Consider the following 25,382-nt stretch of genomic DNA (forward strand, 5'->3'; position numbering starts at 1 on the left):
CTGCACTCTATCACTAAAGTATCTGCTATGGAACATTATCATTTGATGCTTCAACCTCAGAACCGACATGACCTTTGCCCAAACTTTAAATCATTGCTTGTGGATTTACCAGTCGAGCACAGACTCGTTTAATACTCTAAGCAGCACAATGCAAAAGACATCTAGAGGGGGGAAAACACTCGGGAAGTCAATAATTATCACAGCTTTTGCCAGCCACCATGAAGGAGTTCAAGGTCATAATTGATCCTTGACTGGATTTTCACAGTGCTTATGTTAAGCTGAAGGAAATTCACAGTTCATTTCCAGATGAAGGGTTTCATTGCTAGTTCAAAGCAAGCTGAAACCTTACCGATAACAGCAGGAAGGTAACACACGGAATTGGACCAAGGCTGGAGCTTTGTAGCACAACCGAGGTGACTGCAAACTCAGGAAAAACCTTTGCAAGAGATATTGGGACAGTAATGAATACAGTGGTTTAGAATAAGGAAGTTCTTTTAAGAAGGAGATGAGGAGGAATTTCTTTAGTCAGAGGGTGGTGAATCTGTGAAATTTGTTGCTGTGGAGGCCAAGTCAATGGATATTTTTAAGGCATAGATAGATAGATTATTGATTAGTATGGGTTTCAGCGGTTATGAGAAGGAGAACGGGGTGAGGAGGGAGCGATAGGCCAGCCATGATTGAATGGCGGAGTAAACTTGATGGGCCGAATGGCCTAATTCTGCTCCTATCACATGACCTTATGACCTTAGTAGTAAGCATTCAATTTAGAAATATATTAATAGTTATACACCATGGAAACAGGTCCTTCAGCCCAATGGAACATTACAAAGATACAACAGGCAGTCACCTGGTAATTAATTCACACTTTTAATTGTCGACAGCAATTCCTCTTGTCACACTTTATTAAAAACAGTTTTAAACTGCAAATATTCCTTTCCAAAATATACTGATTACAGAAGCCATGATCAAATCACCATTTCCTGCAACGTTGACATTTTTCTCAATGTATCGCATAATAAACATACAGTTAAAACTGTACATGACCGTTTGAAAATCCATGTTTAATGATGTTACTTACAAATTTAATTTCAGGCAGTTGTAGAAACTGTGCTAAAACAATCCAAATATTAATTACAGAATATAATTAGAATTAAATATCTTTGAAAAACCATCAAAAATTTCGAGGGCTGGACTTACGAGAAACTTGTGCGTGAAAAATAATATAGAAACATTATGGCATGTTGGTAGCATGTTGATGCGATTGAGATAAAGTGCTTCGAGAGTCTAGTTGTGGCTTCCTTCAGATAATTTCTTCTGCTGCAAGCTGAACATATAGACACATTAAGCACGACGATATAGAATCAGTGCAGCTTCAGATACGAGAACTGCTGTTTAGTTTAGTTATGCAGCGTAGAAACAGGCCCTTTGCCCCACCGAATCCATACCGACCATCGATCCCCGCACATTACGATATTCTACACACACTGGGGACAATTTACAATTATACCAAGCTGATTAACCTACAAACCTGTACGTCTTTGGAGTGTGGGAGTAAACCGGAGATTCCGGAGAAAACCCACGCATGTCACGGGGAGAAGGTACAAACTCCGTACAGACAGCACTGTCAAGTCAAACTAAAATGAAAGAACAGGTGCAGAGAAATGCTACATTGAAATCACGAGACAGTGATTAAAGTGGGCGGATCCCCAGCCTGCCGAGTTCTGCCCGGGGGTCAAAAGGGCACACAGCACCAGAAGCCAGTGAAGAAGGCACAAGAGACGTGCGAGCGGCAAAACTTGAACAGTAAATCAAAAGGACTGTCCAAAAAGACTGCCGCAATAGCCAGAAAAGGCAAGCAGGACTGATTTTCTACAGACCCGATTGGCAGCCGGTTTTTCAACTGATAAAGACCAAAACTGATAAAGACCAAAACTGATAAAGACCAAAACTGATAAAGACCAAAACTGATAAAGACCAAAACTGGTAAAGACTAAAACTGCTAAAGACTAATCTGCCAAAATAAAAGAAGGAGAAAATAAAAAAGGTGGAAAAGAAGTGTTTGGTCTGAGTGAATCCAGTTCATCATTTCGGGGTAGATAAATCAAATCCCTTTCAAGCGGGGAATCTGCAAAAACATTAGAAGACCAGACAGTGAAAAACCGCTGTGACCAGAAAGACTTGACAGTGAAAAACCGGGCGGGGCCAGGAGATCTGGAAACCTGGAAAAGAGACAGTTAAGTCAAGATAAAACATGGCTGATGAAGTTGCTGGAAAGTCAGCTGAGCAGCTCAAGGTGGAGAGGACAACAGCAAAACGGGCATTCTCTCGTCTTGTTAACAGCATCATTAGGAACCATAAAGAAATGTCTGAAGAGGAGCTCAGGAACAATTTCAACAAACTCATGCAGGAGGCCGAAAAAGTAATGGAAGCCAATGACGATGTGGAGGCTGGACTCATTGCAGAGCTGGAGGCGGAGCTGGACGCAGATGAAGAAACTGCGTTAACCGAACAGCAAAATGCCGACCTGGCAAAGACTGCAAAGGAGTGTGAGTCGAAACAAGAGGAGGTCAAAGGGCTCATCCAGGACACTCTATGGGCAAACTTTGGAAATGTTGAATTATCCACCTCACTACAGACAGCAGATGGTGCATGTGAACTTGCTGCTGCCACCGCACCATCAAATAGCAACCAAGAAGCATATGAATTCATGCTTAACCACCTGCAGAAACTGGTAGAGACTGCAAAGGAGACGTATAGTCGGTGGAAACGTTGGGTCCCTCTGGATGAGCAAGAGAGCTTCCAGAAACACCTAAGAACACTCGAGCTTCTCGTCCCCAAGCTGGTTTCCAGGAAGGCTGACTTCATACAGGCAAGAATAAAGAAGGACGCTGAAGGATTAGCACAAGCGGCGAATGCTTTCAATTATCCTTCACCAGCCATCAGACTGAGACCCACGGCCCTTCCTAGGTTTACTGGAAACAAGCGTGACTTTTATAGATGGAGGAAGGATTGGGAAGCACTGCAAAAGCAAGGTGAACCCACTGGATCAAATGAGGTGAAGAAGGTTCAATTGCTGGACAGTCTGGAGGACAAAATTACAAGAGATCTCCGCCTCACAAGTTATAACACTGCAGATGATATCTTTCGTGTCCTAGAGAACCGGTTTGGAAATCAAACAGCTATTGCTATTGAGATAGTGGAGGAGCTTCAGAGAATCCCACCTGTCAGAGGACATCAGCCACGTAAAATAGTGGAATTAATTCAAGCTGTGGAAAAGGCGCTTAATGACTTGAGCGATCTCGGAGACACATGCGCTATTAAAAATCCACTGATGACAAAATCAATTGAAACCAAGCTTCCAGAAACCCTCAAGAAGGAATGGCTGGTTTATGTAGCTGACAAGAGGAATGCTGTGGCACCAGAGAAACGGTTTGACAGTCTCTTGTCATTTCTCAAAGAGCAGGAGAGCATATACGAACAGCTCGAGCAACTGAGGGACGAGGAGCCGAGTAGAAAGGAAACTCGGACTGAACCAAGACATGCCAGAACCAAGTCTACCAAGTCAGGAAATTACCACACAAGTTGTGTAGTCTGTGGTGACGTAAAGCATAAAAGGAAGCTGTACTTCTGCAAGCAGTTTCGAGGGCTAAAGCTGACAGAGAAAAGAGCTGCAGTAAAGAAGTTGGGAGCATGCAAAAAGTGTCTTGAAGTTCATGATGATGGTTCATACTGCAAACCTGCATATCTGTGTAAAAATCAAATCTGCAAGGATGAACAGACTCCTGAGCATCATTTTTATCTGTGCCCCAATTATGAGATGAGGAAAAGCAGTGTGGATCAGAGAAGGAGTAAATTTGGTCCAGAGGAAGATAAAGGCAAGAAGAAATATACAGTGCACCAAGAGGAGTTTTTCAGCAAACTTCCACCAGAGTTGGCAAAACAATGCCGAGATGTGTTCTCCAACACTGCATCAAGAGCCTTCAACACTGCAAAGCATCAGCCAAGCCTCCTAAAGGAAGGTGGACTGCAAGAGCATCCAGTGATTATGATGCTTCTGGAGGTCGTAGCAAATGCTGGACAAAAGGTTGGGACATTAATTGACTTGGCTTCAGATACCAACTACATAACTCACAAGGCTGCGAGTAGACTGAACCTTAGGAGTGAAGACATCACGCTTATCGTCCATGGAGTTGGGGGGATGAAGGTCCATGTAGAGACGAGGCGCTACCTTCTAAAGATCCGAGTGAAGACTCCCAAGGGCACACTCAAGTCGCACCAGTTAGTTTGTTATGGATTGGACAGCATTGCAGATGTTCACAAACATGTGACACCACAGCAGCTGCAAAAGTTCTTTCCAGACGTCCCACTTGAGGAACTTGTGAGACCAAAAGAGATACATTTGCTCATAAGCCATAGAGAAGGTCAGCTAGCGCCTCAGAGGATTAGAACTGTTGGAGATCTCATTCTGTGGGATGGACCACTGGGAAAGACTGTTGGAGGTTGTCATCATGAGTTGTTTGAGAAGCTTACCATGTCAGCCCACATGTCCAAAACACACTTCGCAAGATCAATGAGAGCAGCTGCTTTAAAGTATGAGGAGCTCACTGCCCCAGTCCCTGAGGAACTTTCACCAAACGGACAGGTCGCCGTCAAAGTTCAGAAGTCACGTACATCAACCGCCAATCGGGACTTCTTGGATTGGTGGAAGTGGGATAGCATTGGAGCAGCATGCGAGCCAAAGTGCGGGGGTTGCCGCTGTGGAAACTGCCAGCCAGGCGGAAAAGAAATGACTCTTGCTGAAGAGAGAGAGCTCGAAGTGGTAAGGGAAGGCCTCACCTACGTAACAGGAGACCGCCACAGTAAAGACCCACATTGGCATGCTAGCTATCCTTGGTTGGAAGACCCAGCTTCTCTACCAAATAATAAAAGGACAGTGGAAGCCACATATCTCAGGACGGAGAGGCAGCTATCCAGAGAACCTGAATGGAAAAGTGCCTACACAGCTCAGGTGCACGACAAGGTGGACCGAAAGGCTGCAATCAAATTGTCCGAAGACATGATTGCAAAATGGAAGGGACCAGTGTGGTATGTGAGTCACCTTATTGCTCCAAACCCCCACTCTGTCACAACCCCAGTGAGACTAGTGTGGAACAGCAGCCAAATGTACAATGGTGTCAGCTTAAATGATTTGCTGATGAAAGGTCCAGACGTCCTCAACCAAATTCGCGCCGTCCTCCTCAGATTCAGAGGCGGAATCTATGCTGCTCTGGGAGACATAAAGAAGATGTATAACTCAGTCTGGTTGGAGGACCGTGAAGTACACTTACACAGATTCCTCTGGCGAGATTCCGAGGACGAGGAGCTGGGAGAGTATGCTATCACAAGAGTGAACATCGGAGACAAACCTGCGGGGTGCATTGCACAGTTGGCAATGCGTGAGACTGCTAATCTTCCTTCTTTTACCCACCTCAAGGATGAGCAGCAAGTACTCCAGAAAGACAGCTATGTTGACGACATCCTCACATCTCACAACAGCCTCGACCAGTTGAGAATCATCACAGCAAATGTGGAACGAATCCTAAAAGCTGGTGGTTTTGAGCTCAAGCCTTGGGTTCTGTCTGGTCAAAGTGGGAGGAAGGAGGACAGTGATGCTTTAAAGAAAAGTAAAACAAAAAGCATGATCCTACCAAACCAAATGCATGATGATGATAACAAGGCACTTGGTCTGGGCTACATTGTTGAAGAGGACATGCTCCACGTTATGGTGGGAATCAATTTCTCCAAGAGAAAGAAAAAGATGCGGCTTGGTCAAGGCCTTCTACAAGAGCAAATCAAAACTCAGACGCCAAATCCCCTAACAAGAAGAGAGCTTCTCAGCCAGGTAGCAGGGCTATATGATCCCATCGGCATAGTGGCTCCTGTTAAGCAAAAAGGAGCGATTCTAGTACGCAGAGCTTTCCAAGAAGCAAAAGAGGGAAGCTGTTCGGTCAGAGACACATGGGACATGGCACTCTCAGATGGACTCGGGGAGGATGCAATTAAGCTCTTTGAAGAGTACGTACAACTTGGAAAAGTCAAGTTCGTCAGGGCACTGACTCCCTCTTGCTCCGCAACTGAACCCTTGGGAATCACCTTTTCTGACGGAAGTGAGCACACCTACGGGGCAGTGATGTACCTGAGATGGGATTCAGACCATGGCCCAATTGTCAGACTTGTGGAATCCAAGGCCAAGTTAACTCCCTTGGACCACAGAGGAGACGCTGTTAAAGCAGAGATGTGCAGAGCAGTGTTCGCCTCACGCTTAAAGAAGTATTTTGAGCTACAGAGTCAAATTCAAGTGGAGAAGTGGTATCATCTTGTGGATAGCCAAACCATCCTTGATGCAATACAGCGAGAAAGCTACGGATTTCAGACATTCTTCACCAATCGGATTGGAGAGATTCAAACAAGCACCAACATTCAGGACTGGCGGTGGATTCCTGGCCCACAAAACATCGCTGATGTAATCACCAGAGGTGCCAGCCCTCAAGACCTTGATCAGTATTCGGAGTGGCAAAATGGACCGAAGTTCCTGGTATTGCCTGTGAGTGAGTGGCCAATAAAATCAGCTAAAGAACTGGCTGCCACTGCCAGAGAGAACATCAACAAGTTACAGAAGAAAGCTTTTGTTGCAGCACTATCAAGAGCCAAAGTAGAGAACCAAGAACCGGAACCAACAAGCCCAAAGAGACCACCTGCAGGGTCAGCTATTCAGAACCTTGTTGATGTCAAGCGGTTCAGCGTTCTAACTCGACTGATCAAGACAGTCGCATGGATTTGGAGAGCAGCGAAGAGGTTTCTTGGCAAGAACAAAGCCCTAAACAATCCAAAGTGGGAGGCCATCTCTTTGACAGGAGTCATTACAATAAGAGAACGAGAAAATGCTCTAAAAGACATTTTTTTTGTGCTGCGCAATTGGGCACAACTTTCCCAAGCACCACAACAGATCGACTGGTAGCCTATAAAGACCAAGTTGAAACCTAGACTTCAAAGTTTGACTTTAAAGCGTCGATCTCCCAAGTGGTTCCATTGGAAGATCGAGTGGGAGGTGTCAAGTCAAACTAAAATGAAAGAACAGGTGCAGAGAAATGCTACATTGAAATCACGAGACAGTGATTAAAGTGGGCGGATCCCCAGCCTGCCGAGTTCTGCCTGGGGGTCAAAAGGGCACACAGCACCAGAAGCCAGTGAAGAAGACACAAGAGACGTGCGAGCGGCAAAACTTGAACAGTAAATCAAAAGGACTGTCCAAAAAGACTGCCGCAATAGCCAGAAAAGGCAAGCAGGACTGATTTTCTACAGACCAGATTGGCAGCCGGTTTTTCAACTGATAAAGACCAAAACTGATAAAGACCAAAACTGATAAAGACCAAAACTGATAAAGACCAAAACTGGTAAAGACTAAAACTGCTAAAAACTGCTAAAGACTAATCTGCCAAAATAAAAGAAGGAGAAAATAAAAAAAGTGGAAAAGAAGTGTTTGGTCTGAGTGAATCCAGTCCATCATTTCGGGGTAGATAAATCAAATCCCTTTCAAGCGGGGAATCTGCAAAAACATTAGAAGACTTGACAAGCACCTTTAGGCAGAATAGAACCTGGGTCTCTGGCGCTGCAAGGCAGCAACTCTACTGCTGCTCCACCGGCCGACTAACAGTTTGTTAGTCATTTATACTCTTCTTGGATCAAAGTGTTACCCAGTCTCAAAACATGAATGCAGCTTCAATTTCACAATTTAATACTTCTGAGGTACGGTAAATGTTTAAGCCCATCTTATTAGATGCATGTACAGAATCTGAAAGCATTAACTATTCCATAAAATATTACTTACTCCATTTAATTACTCAAACACGTCTGAAATTAAAACAAACTGCCACACTGACCCACCCGATGGCATTTTAGAATGGCAAGAACGCTTACTTGTAATGGATCAAGCGGCACCCTTGTGCGATCTGTGTCGATTCATTCGTGAAATGACAGGCAAACAAGAGCCAATTTCTAGGCTGGACCTTGTACGCAAATCGCATGAAAAGCAAGGAATAACAACACAAAGCTGCAAAAGAGAACAGAAGTCGGTTAATTCGTAACACACCAGCCTTCAGATTATGGGACAAGTGCTAACTTCATGGAGATGCCAATTTAACCAGTGGACACAAAATGCATTCCTTCTCTCCAGAGATGCTGCCTAACCCACTGTGAGTGTGTGAAAGATACATCTTCTAGATGCGCTGGGACGCATCCTCAGTGAAGTGACCTGGGGTCATCGGGTGTTTTGGGTCTCACAACATCAGACACCCTCGCCCAGGCGACCCAGCCGGGGTTGATCAGGCCCCGACTTGTGTCCCAGCAGCAACCGCCCGCGGATCAGCCATCTTAATCCAAAGCCACCTAGTGGCTTTCTCTGTGGCTTCTCTTGCGGATTGAATGGCCCTCTTCTTTGCCTGCCCCGTACTGCCCAACTGGTTGAGGACTTTTTAACTCCAGTATTTTGTGTCTAACTTCGATTTAAACCAGCATCTGCAGTTCTTTCTTACCCAATTTAGCCAGTGTTAGGCTCAAACTACAGTAATGTTCGTAAGTACGCTGAAGCAATTGCAAGTTCGAGACCATTTAGAGCAAGTTAGAGCAATTGCAAGTTAGAGAATTATTTTAAAAATTAGATGCAATCTATGTAGGAAAAAGAAATGATAACAGTTTGAATAAGTCAATCTAATAACTAATTTCAATACTCCAAAATGATTGGAAATGGTATTTATAAAAAAAAAATTATTAAACAACTCCCAGCCCTTCTACCAAAAGATAAAAATCTTTTGTGCAATGGATCTATTAAACTTCTATTTCTTTAAGAAACTTTCAGTTATCCTAAAGATAAATAATGCGAGGAAACAAGAGTTTTGAATAAAATCTCAGCTAATACCCAAAATTATAAAAGCTTAAAATGAACAGATTGTATAACTTCTTTGTAATGACATTATTAATTATAAGAAATCGATCATGTACAAAATAGAGTAGGGTTTGACTTTGCCAAAAATCTCCATCTTAAATAAGGATAATTAATAAAAGTTCTACATTATATTCATTTGTTTATGTAGAACAGTTTGTGAATCTGTAACATATATCAATACATCAAAATGTTTAATGTTTTATGTGTCATCCCTAACTGTCACTATGTCATGTTGTCATTTGCGGGCGGAGCACCAAGGCAAATTCCTTGTATGTGAATACTTGGCCAATAAACCTATTCATTCATTCATTCAAAAGGTTACAAAATCAACAAACATTGCAATAAACATGTCCCGAGGCACAGTGAAAAACTATTTATTGGTGCTATCTAGTCAGCAGAAAGACAACACATGATTACTATTGGGCCATTACAGTGTACCAGATACATGGTGAGGGAATAACATTTAGTGCAAGATACAGCCAGCAAAGTCTAATCAAGGTACACAAAAATGCTGGAGAAACTCAGCGGGTGCAGCAGCATCTATGGAGCGAAGGAAATAGGCAACGTTTCGGCCCGAAACGTTGCCTATTTCCTTCGCTCCATAGATGCTGCTGCACCCGCTGAGTTTCTCCAGCATTTTTATGTACCTTCGATTTTCCAGCATCTGCAGTTCCTTCTTAAACACAAAGTCTAATCAAGGATAGTCCGAGGGTCATCAACGAGGTAGATAGTAGTTCAGCACTGCTCTCTGGTTGCGTGTTTAATGCGAGCTTATTTAAGCAGAGATTTTAAACCAAGGAGAGTATAAACTACAGAAATGTTTTTTTACATGTACAACTTTCTTTCTCAAGGTTTACTTGTACGTGTAAACCATGGACGGACTCCCAAACCACACGGGTTATTTTAAATCAGGTGCGATTCAAATAGTTTAAATTTCCCCGTCATGGCCCATGCAACCCTCCAACCTGAACACAACATTCATTTATCTTCTTGCCTAAAAAGGCGGCAACTGCAGACTTTATCAGAGGCATCACAGGAGCAGAATTAGGCCATACGGCCCACGGAGCCTACTCCGCCATTCAATCATGGCTGATCGTGTGCGGGGCCTTTGAGGCCTTCGCAGTCGCCACAACGACAGCACGATGTTTCATGCCCCCGAACGGAAGAATACTCTCAGCGTCCCGTAGCCTGCAAATCGGCCGCTTCCTACCGGAGACCGCGGCTCCCGAAGTCCACAGTCCGAGCTGGCAGAGATTCAACACTGGCGACCTCGGCGAAAAATCCCAGGCTCCCCGATGTCAAAGTCAGCGCCGCCCGCGGGCTGGAAGCTCCAGTAATTTTTTTGCATATTTCATTCATCTGTTCTATATCTCTCTGTACCCTCAGAGGTTACTCCTCATCTCTCGGAACTGCTCCACCCATACGCTCCTGCCCGGTGCCTCAGGTCAGCTGATCAGCTACTCCTGGAGGTACCGAGGTCTAAGCAGAAGCTCAGAGGGGATAGAGCCTTCTCTGTTGCTGCTCCGGCACTCTGGAACACCCTGCCGTTGCACATCAGACAGGCCCCCTCGCTGTCCATCTTCAAAACCAGTATTAAAACACATTTATATTCCTTGGCTTTTGACACTGCTTGAGACTTTGCTCCTGTTTTTAGTGCTTTTTAATGTTTTTAATTTTATTGTTTTTACTCTTTCGTTTAATGTTTTTATTGTTATGTAATAATTTCTTGTCCATGATTAGTCATGTACAGCACTTTGTTGCAACTGTGGTTGTTTTTAAAGTGCTCTATAAATAAAGTTATTATTATTAAACTCCAGCGAGTACAGGCCCAGAGCCTTCAAATCACGCATACACTTACACTTGCTTTGACTTACCAAATGTCATTCTGCCACTGATGATCTCAGGACTTCTTCTCATGTCACTGAAAGCAGCAATGGGCAGACCCCAGTTGGCCACAGGACCCCAAAAGTGCTGCAGAACAAGAGAACCAAAAATCAAAACATCACGCTACTTTCTCAAATCATTTAAATCACAACATTAGTTGAGTTTCTTTTTGTCACATGGACCGTGATACAGTAAAAAGTCTTTGTTTCTATGCTATCCAGAAAAGACTATGAATAAGATCATAGAAAATAGGTGCAGTAGTAGGCCATTCAAGTCAGCACCACCATTCAATATGATCATGGCTGATCATCCTAAGTCAGTACCCCAAGCCTGCTTTCTCCCCATTTCCCTTGATTCCGTTAGCCTCAAGAGCTATATCCAACTCACTCTTGAAATTATCCAGTGAATTGGTCTCCACTGCCTTCTGTGGCAGTGAATTCCAGATATACAACTCTCTGGGTGAAAAAGCTTTTCATCATCTCAGTCTTAAATGCCTTATTCTTAATCAAGCAGTCCACAGCTGGATGCAACATTTAGTGCAAGGTATAACAATGAAGTCCCTCGAAGTCTGATTGAAGACATTTCCAAGGTAGATGAGGCACATGTGAGTTTAAAAAGCAGCTTGCACCGTTGAGCTTGCACTTGATTGACTAATTCTTTACGTAACAATATTCTTGCAGATTACAAAAAGTAACACATTGCATCACGGAATTATACCCTTTAAAATTAAACAGCCAATATAGGAAAGTTATTTCTTCTTAAATAAATTGTTAATAAAATAGTAGAACAAAAGTATTGAAACTTGGGCGGCACAGTGGCACAACTGGTAGAGAGCTATCATCTCACAGCACCGGAGACCCGGGATCTATCCTGACCTCTGGTGCTGTCTGCACAGAATGTGCACATTCTCCCTGTGACCGCCTGGGCTTTGTCCAGGTGCTCTGATTTCCTCCCACTTCCCAAAGACGTGCTGGTTTGTAGGTTAATTGGCATTTGAAAAACGGCCTCTAGTGTGCAGCGGGTGGATGCAAAAATCTGACACCAAACCAGAAGAGACATCTAAAGAGGTGATCACAAGCTTGATGATGGGAATATATTTTTTAAAAGCTCTTCTTTAAAGAGTCAGGGAAGAAATTATGGAGCTTCCGTTGCAGGCAGCTGAAGCCATAGATGTTGACCAAGAGGGAAGCCACCATAAATGGAGTAGCATGAGATTGTAGTGGGCTTTATCAATGCAGTATACCACAGATATAGGAAGGCAGGAGCTACAGAATGATCAAATAAAGTAACCATGGAAATGAATGTTTAAATCAAATGAAATCTGTGCCAAACTTTAATACATTAGGCTAATAGCAGAACTCAAAATAAACTCTGTAGTATAGAAGACGGAAGACCAGCTAGAGATTAGATAAATCTAGGACAAACAGAGGGAATAAATGCTTTAGCATCATGGTTTGGGGGCTGAGCTATAAAAACGCAGTAAATGTCTTTCCAGGCAAAGGATATTTGAAACACTTACCCATAACCACCAGAAGAGAGCAGAGCAAGATCAATATTTTTTTTGTCAATATTAAAAGATAGATGTTAGTTTAGTTTAGAGATACAGCATGAAAACAGGCCCTTCGGCCCACTGGGTCCGCGCTGGCAAGCGATCCCCGCACACTGACGCACGGGACTATTTACACATGCAAGGGACTATTTACATTTATCCCAAGCCAATTAACCTGCAAACCAGTACATCTATGGAGTGTGGGAGGAAACTGGTGATCCCGGAGAAAAGCCATGGAGGTCACGGGGAGAACGTACCAAGTCTGTGCAGACAAGCACCTGTAGTCAGGATTGAAACTGGGTCTCGGGCGCTGTAAGGCAGCAACTTTACTGCTGCACCACTGTGCCACCTGTTGTGGCAGATAAATAGAATTGAGGTGCAGTCCAGCCATGAGTTAAGTGCATGGCAGCAAAGGGCTTTTCACACCCGCAATACAAAATACCTGTGTGCTCAAGAGGCGAACTGTAATTAGTCTGCAAGGATCAGTAAAAGAAAATAATGCTTTATCTAATGAACCATCAACAAGTTCATCTAGGTCATAAAATATAGATGGTGAACCTCAACAGAAATGACTGCCAGGATTAACTGGTTTCAGTCACCTGCTTTGCGAAATAAAACTGGTTCCCCTTGAGATGTAGGATACGCACAGACACAGATGGCCAGATTCATTTAAGTGTCCATCATCTTCACACATAACACCAAACTGAAAACAAAGCTTAATATGAAAACTGTAATTGTAAAAGAATGACTTCCACTTACCGTACTGGTTAATCGTTAGCCAAGGCAAATGTTCATTGAAGGAAGGAAAAAGAAAAAAAAGAAAAAGTTATTTTCTGTGGTGTTCATATAATCTAAAATATTACCAGTTTTGTGGAATCTGAGTAAAGATAGATAATGGAGGCAATTCTCTAGTTTCAGCTTTTATATCAGGTTTCCAGCATCCTCAGCAAGTTAAATCTGACGATAAATAGACTTTAGAGAAACAGCGTGGAAACAGGCCCTTCAGGCAACCCAGTCCATGCCAACCAGCGACCACCCCGTACACCAGCATTATCCTACACACCGGGCACAATTTTTACAACTTACCAAAGCTAATTAACCCACAATCCTGTATGTCTTTGGAGTGTGGGAGGAATCTGGAGTACCCGGAGAAAACCCACGCGGTCATAGGGAGAACGTATGAACTCCGCACGGACAGCACCTAAGATCAGGACCGAACCCAGATCTCTGGCGCTGTAAGGGAACAACTCTACCACTGAGCCACGTCTAGCCCTCAATTGTTTCCCCAATATTACTTACATGGGTGATGTGTTGCTGAGTACCAACTAAAAACAGACAGAGGCTGGTGGGTGCCTGTAACATGCTGGCAGTGGAGAAGGCAGATGGTGGAGTACAAGAGGCTTTTGGATAGCTACGTGGATATGCAGGGAATGGTTGGATATGGATCATGTGCAGGCAGCGGAGATTATTGGCATCATGTTCAGCACAGACATTGTGGGTCGAAGGGCCTATTCCTATGCTATATTTTTTGTAATGTTCTAGATGGAACAATAATAGAGACATGAAGGTAGAGAGGACAGATTCGATGGAGCTTCAGAGACTTGATTTACCATAGGTGTATTGAATTGAAATTGACTAAGCGAAATTGGCTTCCAATACAGGACGTGTTTGATAATGAGGCAATGGCATTAAAAACAGCTCATCTGTAATCACAAAACAGTCAGTTGACAAAACTGGCATAAAAATGCAAATTGAATTGAATTGCCTGAGGTTTCATGGATTGATTTCACTTACTTTGAAAGCCACATAGTCAAAGATTGCCAAATGTTAAAGCTGTTTTTTATTTAAGAGTAAGCAGAAAAATTAGTTTTTTTAAAACAAAATGAATAAATGCAAAATTATATATTTTTTAAATTTAATATCGTGCAAAGTTTGCTTTAAGGAATTTTCTTTCAGGATAACACTTAAATTGTAAATTATTGGGTTCTCCAAGTAGAAAATACCATAGAGGACTTAACTGTCAAAGACTTGCTGCACAGGACAAAGTAGTTGTACTAAAAAAGACACAAAGTAAAGGGCCTGTCCCACTTACGTGTCCTTGGCACGCAAATTACGCGACCTCGTGGTCGCGTTGAGCCGTGACGGTCCCGCAAAGGTCACGCGCAATTTCATGCGCCTGAACGTCATTTGCTGGAGACAAAGCTGGAGCAACTCAGCGGGACCGGCAGCATCTCTGGAGAGAAGCAATGGGTGATGTTTCGTGTCGAGACTCTTCTTCAGTCTTAAAAGAAGGGTCTTGACGCGAAACGTCATACACCTCCTCGTTTCCCAGTGGGACCAGCCCCGCGCGGCCACACGATGCCCATGCGCCTCAACGCGACCACGAGGTCGCGTAATTTGCGTGCCAAGGACACGTAAGTGGGACAGGTCCTTAACTCAGCGGGCCACACAGCATTTGTGAAGAACATGGATAGATGACGTTTTGGGGCAGGACTTTTCTTCAGGCTGAAGATAGGTCCAAACCTGAAACGTCACATGTCCATGTTTTCCAGAGATGCTGCTGGACCCGTTGAGCTACTCCAGCACTTTGTGTCTTTTTTTGTAACCCAGCAACTGCAGTTTCTTGTGTAGTTGTACTGAGAGTTAACAAGTCAAATTTGAACAAGTTGTCCACTTCAGTGTCCTTAACTCGGTCATGCTCAAAACATTCAACATTGACAAGACTGCATGGTTGGGAACACACAATGAGTCAATGCACTTGATAATTATTTGAAAATGGAAATTGACTTTCATCAAAAATCAACTGAGATCTGTCTCAGCTGTTACACTGACTTAATACTTCAAGCAAGGGGAACTGAAGGTCAAATTTCTGAACTAAATTTAGATGTGTGAATAACTTCACATGATTTATGTATAACCTGTAGCCTGTTGTTTGCTGAGATAGACGTCAACTTCATAATCATGATTCCCAATTAAACATGCTCCCGTTGTAATTTTATAAAAGTTAGAAAGACACACTTCCATTGTTGATTTATTTTAAATCCCTTGCAGCATTATTTTTTATAAAAATAACCAAATTGTTGTAGAGGAATTGCTTGCATATGTATCACTCAAGTTTAATTAAAATACTGGATGTTATGCAAGGTTTACAATAAAAAGGCATATATTAATTGAAATCTAAAATTAAGATTATTGAAAATTAAAATTGTTTAAACTGCAACTCCTTAAATAATATCTGATGTGCTTCACTGCAATTACTCTACTAGAAAATGTAAATAAAAGCAAATTAACCAAATGGTCAAAGAAAAGTACACATAATATTGAAATTTACTAATGACTTAAATATATATCCTTACAATGTGAAGGATACCCTGATGTGTTTTACATTAAGTGGATTAAACAAGAGAAGCAAAACAAAAGACTAAGTTAGAGGACACGAAGAAGGGCATTTTCTCTCTTAACACTTGCAGTGCCGTGATTAGTTATGGTTTTCCTCCATTATAATATCTTCAGTCAAGATGTAGAATGGGAAGATAGACACCAAAAGTTGGAGTAACTCAGCGGGACAGGCAGCATCTTTGGAGAGAAGGAATGGGTGACTTTTCGGGTCGAGACCCTTCTTCAGACTGGTTAGGGATGGGAATGTTCCGTGTGAAGGATACGATTGTCATTCAAATACTACTGGTCATAGTCATAGAGTGATGCAGTGTGGAGACAGGCCCTTTGGCCCAACTCGCCCACACCGGCCAACAATGTCCCAGCTACCATAGTCCCACTTGCCTGCGCTTGGTCCATAACCCTCCAAACCTGTCCTATCCATGTACCTGTCCAACTGTTTCTTAAACGATGGGATAGTCCCAGCCTCAACTACCTCCTTTGGCAGCTTGTTCCAGACACCCACCACCCTCTGTGTGAAAAAGTTACCCCTCAGATTCCTATTAAATCTTTTCCCCTTCACCTTGAACCAATGTCCTCTGGTCCTCGATTCCCCAACTATAGGTAAAAGACTCTGTACATCTACCCGATCTATTCCTCTCATGATTTTGTATACCACTATAAGATTTCCCCTCATCCTCCCACGCTCCATGGAATAGAGACCCAGACAAGGTTAAGCCCATTGTGTGTCAAAATAAACACGTATAAATTCAGGAACACCCCCTTAGGAACTGGGGTTTGAGGAGACAGTTAAGTTCAGTGGCAATGAATGACATGGGTAAACACCTCTTGTGGTTACCACAAATGGGTATGTTTCCCTTTTTAAAGATTATGGTGATGCTGAGACCACTTGACATGCTTTCCTCTTCCCAGGGATGAGAGATGAATAGACAATAAACGATAGGTGCAGGAGTAGGCCATTCGGCCGCTCGAGCCAGCACCGCCATTCAATGTGATCATGGCTGATCATCCACAATCAGTACCTCGTACCTGCCTTCACCCCATATCCCCTAACTCCGCCATCTTTAAGACCCCTATCTAGCCCTTTCTTGAAAGTATCCAGAGAACCGGCCTCCAGAGATGGTGCCTGATCCACTGGCTATTCCAGCACTTTGTGTCTATCTTTGGTATAAACCAGCATCTCCATCTCTTTGTTTCTACATTAAAAATTGCACAGTCTGTTCCATAGTTTCTCCATGTTGGTTGGGGGCAGGGGGGAAATAGACCAGAAAGTGTACTTTGGGATGGAGCAGGAGGCAGAGATCCAAATTGAGGAGCTCCTGATGGTGCTCGACGCCACTTAGGCTTTGAACCCGTCGGTATTTAAGCTCTGGATGGCTTTCACAACACTGGAGATTTGACACAACACGATTGTCAGCAATCGATGCTGAATCTGTCGACTTGCCGCCCACCATCATTCTTTAGCTCATGGCTCTCTGCTCTTGCACCTTGGCCTTCAGACACCCGCGGAATGGTTTCCTTTCCCTCGAGGCCTGGATACATTTTCAATCCAATACCCCTTTCCCTGGCTGGTTCTATATGCCTATCATCTCCCTTCCCATCAGGCTCCACCTATCACTTACCAGCCTCTTCCCACCTCTGACATATTGGTAATCATTCCTCTAGGTCCTGATACAGGGTTTGGCCATGAAATGACACCTTTCACTTTCACAGATGAGTTATAGATCTCTCTCCTCCAGCGTTCTCTTGTTGGATGGACGTGCTGGGCGTCCGAGTAAAACAATATTAAGGTCAAGACTTCAAACAAGGCACAAAGCCCCTTGGCTTCCAAGACATTATTTGCTTACAGGAGACAATTCAATGCAATGTAGAGATACCACAACAATTGCCCCCGTCAAAGCCCTCCAAATCCATTGGTGGATCCTCAGCACTGAATCCCAATTACATGCAGCCTGACAGGCAATAAAGAACAACCAACATCAAGCTTTCAAAAATAACAAGGGATCTGTTAAAATGAGACCACTGATCTCATATAACCAAAAGTAACAAAGGGCTATTTTTGAATCAACCACGGGATCGTGCATAGAAATTAGACGAGTGACAAAGTACTCCATTATTGAGCGGAAAAACAGAATTGATTTTTAAATAAATACCTTGTATTACAAAGGTATTTTACTTTTTTGTGTTGTTTTTTCCGTCTTGTTTAGTTAAGTTTTTGGTTTTTAGGTTTGTGTTATGTGTGTGGGGGGGGGGGGGGTGGGGGGTTGAAACAGGGCTTGCTGTCTCTCCCTTCGGGGGAATGTGACTTTCTTGTCGTATCCCCCTTCTCTGCCTCCGTCTGCGCTGAGGCCTAATGGCGGAGCTGGCGACCTCGAGGCTCCGGTGGCAGAGCCTGTCAGGACTCGCTCCCGTGAGGGCGGCCCAGCTCGAGGGTAACGACGCTCCCGTGAGGGCAGCCCAGCTCGAGGGTAACGGCGCTCCCGTGAGGGTCTGAGACGCTCCCGTGAGGGCAGCCTGGCTCGAGGGTAACGGCGCTCCCATGAGGGCGGCCCAGCTAGAGGGTAACGGCGCTCCCGTGAGGGGCTGAGACACTCCCTTGAGGGCGGCCCGGCTCGAGGGCAACGGCACTCCCGTGAGGGCGGCCCGGCTCGAGGGTAACGGCGCTCCCGTGAGGGCGGCCTGGCGCGGGGCTGAGACGCTCCCGTGAGGGCGGCCTGGCTCGAGGGTGGAACGGCGCTCACGTGAGGGCGACCCGGCTCGGGGCTGGAACGGTGCTCCGGTGGCTGAGACGGCGTTCTGGCGGCGGCGGCCTGAGTCCGGGGTTCGGCCGCGGGCCAGTGGACGACATTGTCAACAGCTGCGTCCGCTGGACTGACGGGCGGCAGCTTCGACCACCCCTGGGCCGCGGAGTTTGATCCGGCCCGTTCGCGGAGAACGGTGAGCCGCGGGACTGACTTACCATCGCCCGGTGGGGTATCGCCTCAGCGCAGAGGGAGAAGAGGAGGGAAGAGACAGCAGCCCTAAGATTTTTGCCTCCATCACAGTGAGGAGGTGCTTGGTGGACTCACTGTGGTGGATGTTAATTTGTGTTTACTGTCTGTTCTGTTGTTTATTATTGTATGTATGGCTGCAGGTAACGACATTTCGTTCAGACCGTAAGGTCTGAATGACAAATAAAGGATCTAATTCTAATTATCCAAAATAAAGATTTCAAGATGGCAATTGTTTAGCGCTACATTAAGATTACAATTGCATCACAATGGAGTAACTGGTAGAGCTGCTGCCTCTCATCACCAGAAACCCAAGTTTGACCTCGACCTCAGCTGCTGTCCGTGGAGTTTGCACACTCTCCCTGTGACATACGGATTCCCACCGGGTGCTCCGGTGTCTTCCCTCGTCCCAAAGACGAGCAGCTTTGTAGGTTAATTGGCCACTGTAAATTCCTCCTAGTGCATGAAGAGTGGATGTGAAAGTGGGATAACACAGAACTTGTGTGATCAGGTTATTGATGGTCGGTGTGGACTTGGTGGACCAAAGGGCCTGCTTCCATGCTGTATCTCAAAACTAAACCAATTCACGTGAAAAGCAATTTTCAGAGTAAGGCGTCTGAAAACATCATACTGATTTAAGATGATGGGAAACATAAAGGGTCAAATGCATTGCTATCTTGTCCCAACTGTTAGAAATGTCCATGTTTGAACTTCACTCTGCTAAAAGGCAGTAGAACACATTTACAGGACGCATTGACAACACAGTGGTTCAATTACAATGGATAAAAGTTGAGAAGTTTAAATCCTATCATTGAAGCTATGTAATTTAATTTGATAACCTGGAACCATAAACAAATAGTAGCCTCAGTAACAATGACAATAAAACTACATGGTTGGTGTAAAAATATCTGGCTCATTGAATGAAATCCACATGCAATGCGACTTCAGACACAGAGTAATGCGAGTTGATTGTTAATTACCCTGCAAATTGGCTCAGCAGGCCAAATGCTGGCCTTGCAAGCGAAATCCACACCTCAAATAATGAATTAAGAAACAAGATATTCACTAGCATTTTCAAATCTTGTTTGCTGGACTCTGAGCATTTACATTTCTAGCTGTCCAAACACAGCACATTTGGAGAGCTAATGCACAATGTAATAGAATTCCACCCGGCTTGAAATAAATTGTATTTTCCGATCCTTGTTGTAAATATGTTATGTCCCCAAGAAAATGTCCACTTAACCTTCACTTTCAAATCATAGAAACATAGAAAATAGGTGCAGGAGGAGGCCATTCGGCCCTTCGAGCCAGCGCTGCCATTCATTGCGATCATGGCTGATCGTTCCCAATCAATAACCCGTGCTTGCCTTCTCCCCATATCCCTTGATTCCACTAGCCCCTGGAGCTCTATCTAACTCTCCCTTAAATCCATCCAGTGATTTGACCTCCACTGCCCTCTGTGGCAGGGAATTCCACAAATTCACAACTCTCTGGGTGAAAAAGTTTTTTTCTCACCTCAGTCTTAAATGGCCTCCACTTTATTCTAAGACTGTGGCCCCTGGTTCTGGACTCGCCCACAAATCAATTAAAAAAAATAGGAGTTCGCAACAAATTAGGAATTTAGCCGAAGAAATCTTTACATTCCACACAAGGATCTCTCGCCCAACTTTATTTCTTTCAATATTTTCTTCCTATATCATGTTTTTTTTCCTCCATCATACACAGTTCTCCTTTAAATCTACCAGCAACTCACCACAATTGTTTGTGGTTGCAACGTTCGCAATATAAATTCTCATTGATTAAACTTGTTTCTCCCAAAGTTCTACTTGGATTTATTAGTGGCATCTTGTGCTACTATAGTCTTTTAAACAAATGAAAAATATCAATCTAATTAAAATCAATAGATCACCTCTGGTCATGTTTCTGCAAATTGCATGCAAAATACTTGAAACCATACTAGGTCACTTAAATTATATGACATACTATTTTATAATCATAGATAGTTGCATATTGGATGCTTTATGCGAGCCCAAAGCCCCATGACTAATCTTCTACCACCAATTTCTTGCCATTAGGCTCAACACTTAGTTTTGAAAAGTTCACTGATCCCGTCTTGACTGTCCTCAGCATTGAGTATGAACAGCTCAATGCGATAAGAATGACTACGGTTCATTGATTTCAGTAAAAGAATAAAAGTATCATTTTTACAGCACCATTCCCAGTCTCTGGTCATCCGCAACCACTTAACAGCAAATTACTAGTAAAAACGGATGCAGAGTTTATGGTATAGAGAGTCACAGTGCTGGTTTGAGGAAACAGATGAGGTCCTTCGCTTTGTGCCAATGGACTTGTTCATATTCAAGGACTGAGCAGCCAACTTAACTAAGACTACCACTGCCATCTCAGGCTTCATCAGTAAGTTTGCAGAGGAATGCGCGCCAAAGACAACAATATGAGTGTTCCACATGGATGAACCGCAAGGTCCATTCCCGGGTGAAGTCCAAGTCTGCAGCATTCAAGTCAAACAATCCAGAGCGGCATAAGAAATCTACGTATGACCTTGGCAAAGCTATCAAGGGAGAATTGTGGACCGAGCTAGAGTCCCAGGATAACCACACAGATACCCAATTGTGGCAAGGCCGGCAAGCTAAAATAGGCTACAGACCGAAGACCAGCAGTTTCATGAGCAACAATGCATTCAATGCCAGCTTTGGATGGAAAGTCAATGGAAAGACATCTCCTGGCCTGCTAGCCTTGGGTGCAGCTGTACCCACGGTCACCATCAAATCACCCCTTCCGAGAGTAAAACCCTAGAAAGTAACTGGCCCGGATACAGTTCCTAGACTAAACTTTCTAATAACTCAGTGGGTCTGGCAGCATCTCTATAGTACATGGATAGGTGATGTTCGGGATGGGACAAGTCCGAAGAAGGGTCCTGACCCAAAACATCACCTATACATCTTTAATTCAGTGTTAAGAAGGGTCCCGACCAGAAACATAATCTGTCCATCCCCTCCACAGATGCTGCCTGACCCGCTGAGTTCCTCCAGCACTTTTCATAAAGTTTTATGATATTGTTTATATCTTGCTAGCTAACATATTTCTTTGTCAATTTCTCAGTCACTTCTAATTGATTTTCAAAACCCTCCAAACCTTCCTGTCATATGAACCTTAATCGGTTGCCATCTTTAATTCTAATGTTACCCCAGTTATACTACTTCCACCTATACTATTTCCTAAAGCTACTCGTTAATCGTGAATTCCATTATTAAGAGTCATTTTTTTCTACTAATCTTTTAATCCAAGTTCCTCATCGCCAATTCACTCCTCCCATGTCTCCAAGAAGAAGGGAATTAATTCTCTGTCTCCATAACTACCATGAAAAACAGAGGAGATGTAATTTAATTCTATCAATTGTGGAGCCTTGCAACAAATAACTTGGCTTCCATAACATATCCAAAATAGCACAAAACAAATAATTGGGGCAAACCAAGCTGGTGAAAGGCACTAATTTTCTACAGATGAACAACCAATTATTGACCTTTGTCCCCTCCAGCAATGCCAATGATTTCCAGCCAAGATTAAATTAATAACCAACTTAAAAGCTGCAGAATGCTGGAAATCTAATATAAACTTTTAAAATTCTAGTAGTCAGCATCAATGTGACATTGTGACAACAGATAAAACAGATAATTTCTAACGTGAAACAAGTACCACAACAACAAATAAAAAACATTTAACATAGAAACATAGGTGCAGGAGTAGGCCATTCAGCCCTTTGAGCCAGCACCGCCATTCAGCATGATCATGGCTGATCATCTAAAATCTGCACTCCGTTCATGCTTTTTCCCCCCGATATCCCTTGATTCCGTTAGTCCTAAGAGCTAAATCTCTCCTGAAAACATCCAGTGAAATGGCCTCCAATGCCCTCCATGACAGAGAATTTCACAGATTCACAACTCCCTGGGTGAAGAAGTTTTTCCTCATCTTAGTCCTAAATGGTCTACCCCTTATTCCTAAACTATGACCCCTGGTTCTGGATTCCCCTAACATCAGGAATATTTTTCCCGCATCCAATCTTTTAAGAATTTTATATGTTTCTATAAGATACCCGCTCATCCTTCTAAATTCCAGTGAATACAAGTCCAGTCGCTCCATTCTTTCCTCATATGTCAGTCCCGACATCCCGGGAATTAACCTGGTGAACCTACACGGCACTCCCTCAATAGCAATAATGTCCTTCCTCAAATTAGGAGACCAAAATTGCACACAATATCCAGGTGCAGTTTCACCAGGGCCCTGTACAACTGCAGTAGGACCTCCTTGCTCCTAAACTCAAATCCTCTTGCAATGAAGGCCGACATGCCATTAGCTTTCTTCACTGCCTGCTGTACCTGCATACGTGAGGATGCACACCCAGGTCTCGTTGAACCTATCCTTTTCCTAATCTGACACCATTCAGATAATAACCTGCCTTACTGTTCTTGCCACCAAAGTGGACAACCTATCTTCATAACAAGAGGAGTTGAGTGTAGGAGCAAAGAGGTCCTTCTGCAGTTGTACAGGTCCCTGGTGAGACCATACCTGGAGTATTGTGTGCAGTTTTGGTATCCTAATTTGAGGAAGGGCATTCTTACTATTGAGGAAGTGCAGCATTGGTTCACGAGGTTAATTCCCGGGATGGCGGGACTGTCAGATGGTGAAAGAATGGAGCGACTGGGCTTGTATTCACTGGAAGAGGCAGGGTCTTAGAAACATATAAAATTATTAAGGGATTGGGCACACTAGATGCAGGAAACATGTTTCATATGTCGAGGGAGTCCAGAAGCAGGGGCCACAGTTTAAGAATAAGGGGTAGGCCATTTAGAACTGAGATGAGGAAAAACCTTTTCACCCAGAGAGTTGTGAATTTGTGGAATTCTCTGCCTCAGAAGGGAGGGGAGGCCGATTCACTGGATGCATTCAATAGAGTGTTAAATAGAACTCTTAGGGCTAGCGGAATCAAGGGATATGGGGAGAAGGCTTGTGGATGATATGGGGTGTTGATTGTGGATGATCAGCCATTGAATGGTAGCGCTGGCTCAAAGAGCCGAGTGGCCTACTCCTGCACCTATTGTCTATGTATCTATGTATGAAAGGTTTAAAGGGATATGGGCCAAATATGCAAATAGAATTAGCTTGGATGGGACATCTTGAGCATCATGGACGAGTTGGGAAAAACGTGCCTGTTTCTGTGATGTATGGCTCAAAGCAGGGAAATTCAAAAGGTTAATTCATTCTCCTACAGGCAGTGGAGAGACTGAAAGGCTGAATGACCTTGGTTGTACACAAAACTTCCAATGACCTACATCTCAGTAGTTGGTATTCTGTGTGCCACAGGGGTGGGTGGGCAACTCTCCATCCGCCCACAGGTGGAAGAGGGGTGAAGGGACTCTAATCTCTCCCTGCCAACAGGGCAGTCCGTCCCTGTCCCCCACTCCCTCCATCTACAGGGTAGTAACCCCCACCCACACACACAGAGAACACCCCACCCATGGGACAACAACGTCCCCACCCTGCCCACGGGACAGTACCACCCTCTACCCCATAGGGCACAGCTTTCCCACCGCCCACAGGGCAGTATCTACACCCTCTACCCCATAGGGCACAGCTCTCCCACCGCCCACAGGGCAGTATCTACCCCCTCTACCCCCTCCCGTCCACGGAGCAGCAGCAGCCACCCCGACCACGGGGCGCCACTTCCTCCTCCCCAAGTCCAGTATTAACCCGGTAGCCACCCACTCCACCCCCACTAGGCTTCAGGCCTCCCCTCCAGCCCCCAGTGACCGCCCGGGGACAGCGCACCTCATCAGATAGTCGCGGAAGTCTTTGCTCTTGACATAGTCAATCGCCTTGCGGGCCACCACTCCGGCCATGGCGATGACGGTGAGGAGAAGACGACGACGACAACGACCTTCTTCTCCGCCGCCGCCGCCACCGCGTTGCACGCCGGGATAACGGACACGCCTCCACCGGAGGACCGAGGCCCCGGGCCGACCAATCGGCTGTCAAGGTCGAGCAGGCGCGCGTCCCCGTCCCCGTGCGTGCGCGCGCGCGTGCGCTCCCCGCCCGTTCGTTCGTTCGCGTGAGCGCGGGCGTGTAGCGTTGCCAGGGGCGACCCGGGAGAGGGCGCGGGGTCACGTGAGCTAACCGCCGTCTTCCCCTCGCCCTCTCCCTCACCTCCCCACCCCTCCACAGGGGGCAGGCGAGGGAGTGCAGGGGGGGATAAGGCCTAGTGTGTGTGAAGTTGCGGGGAGGTTTACAATGTTTCTTATTTACACTGTTTCTTATTTAATGTCCCTTGTCTAGTCTGAAATAAAGTTCATTATTGGATCAGAAGAAATATAATTGTGTGTGTTATATGATTATATACATTTATATAATTTTCATGTATGTGTGTTTATAAACATTTTATTCTTTAACAAGAATTAACAGAATTATGAACTAACAGAATTATGAATCTAACCCTATATCACGCAAAGTTCCGCAATGTCAATCACCCTGCGAGTCGGGTCGGTTCCGGTTACTACAAAATCAACTCAAA

At 44.4% G+C, this 25,382-nt stretch overlaps 1 protein-coding gene across 1 annotated transcript; it reads right to left on the reverse strand.

The window, feature by feature from the left end:
* Positions 1–846: 846 nt before the first annotated feature.
* mpc1 (mitochondrial pyruvate carrier 1) lies at positions 847–24,856 on the reverse strand. Its single transcript, XM_033026263.1, has 6 exons — positions 24,841–24,856; positions 24,644–24,803; positions 13,173–13,176; positions 10,855–10,951; positions 7,957–8,089; positions 847–1,324 (listed from the first exon to the last, which is right to left on the reverse strand). The coding sequence occupies exons 2-6, from the start codon at positions 24,712–24,714 to the stop codon at positions 1,285–1,287; spliced, it is 345 nt and encodes a 114-aa protein (XP_032882154.1). The 5' UTR covers positions 24,715–24,803; positions 24,841–24,856; the 3' UTR covers positions 847–1,284.
* Between the last annotated feature and the right edge of the window lie 526 nt (positions 24,857–25,382).

The sequence above is a fragment of the Amblyraja radiata genome, chromosome 8 (assembly GCF_010909765.2).
Source record: "Amblyraja radiata isolate CabotCenter1 chromosome 8, sAmbRad1.1.pri, whole genome shotgun sequence".
NCBI lineage: Eukaryota > Metazoa > Chordata > Chondrichthyes > Rajiformes > Rajidae > Amblyraja > Amblyraja radiata.

What these genes read in the sequence shown, in the direction of transcription:
- mpc1 (XM_033026263.1), bottom strand. Translation starts at nt 24,714, where the DNA reads ATGGCCGGAGTGGTGGCCCGCAAGGCGATTGACTATGTCAAGAGCAAA. An exon ending in CAGTGGCAGAATGACATTTG is followed by an intron (nt 8,090 to 10,854) that starts GTAAGTCAAAGC and finishes TCTCTTTTGCAG; the next exon opens with CTTTGTGTTGTTATTCCTTG. An exon ending in TGCCGCTTGATCCATTACAA is followed by an intron (nt 1,325 to 7,956) that starts GTAAGCGTTCTT and finishes CTATATGTTCAG; the next exon opens with CTTGCAGCAGAAGAAATTAT.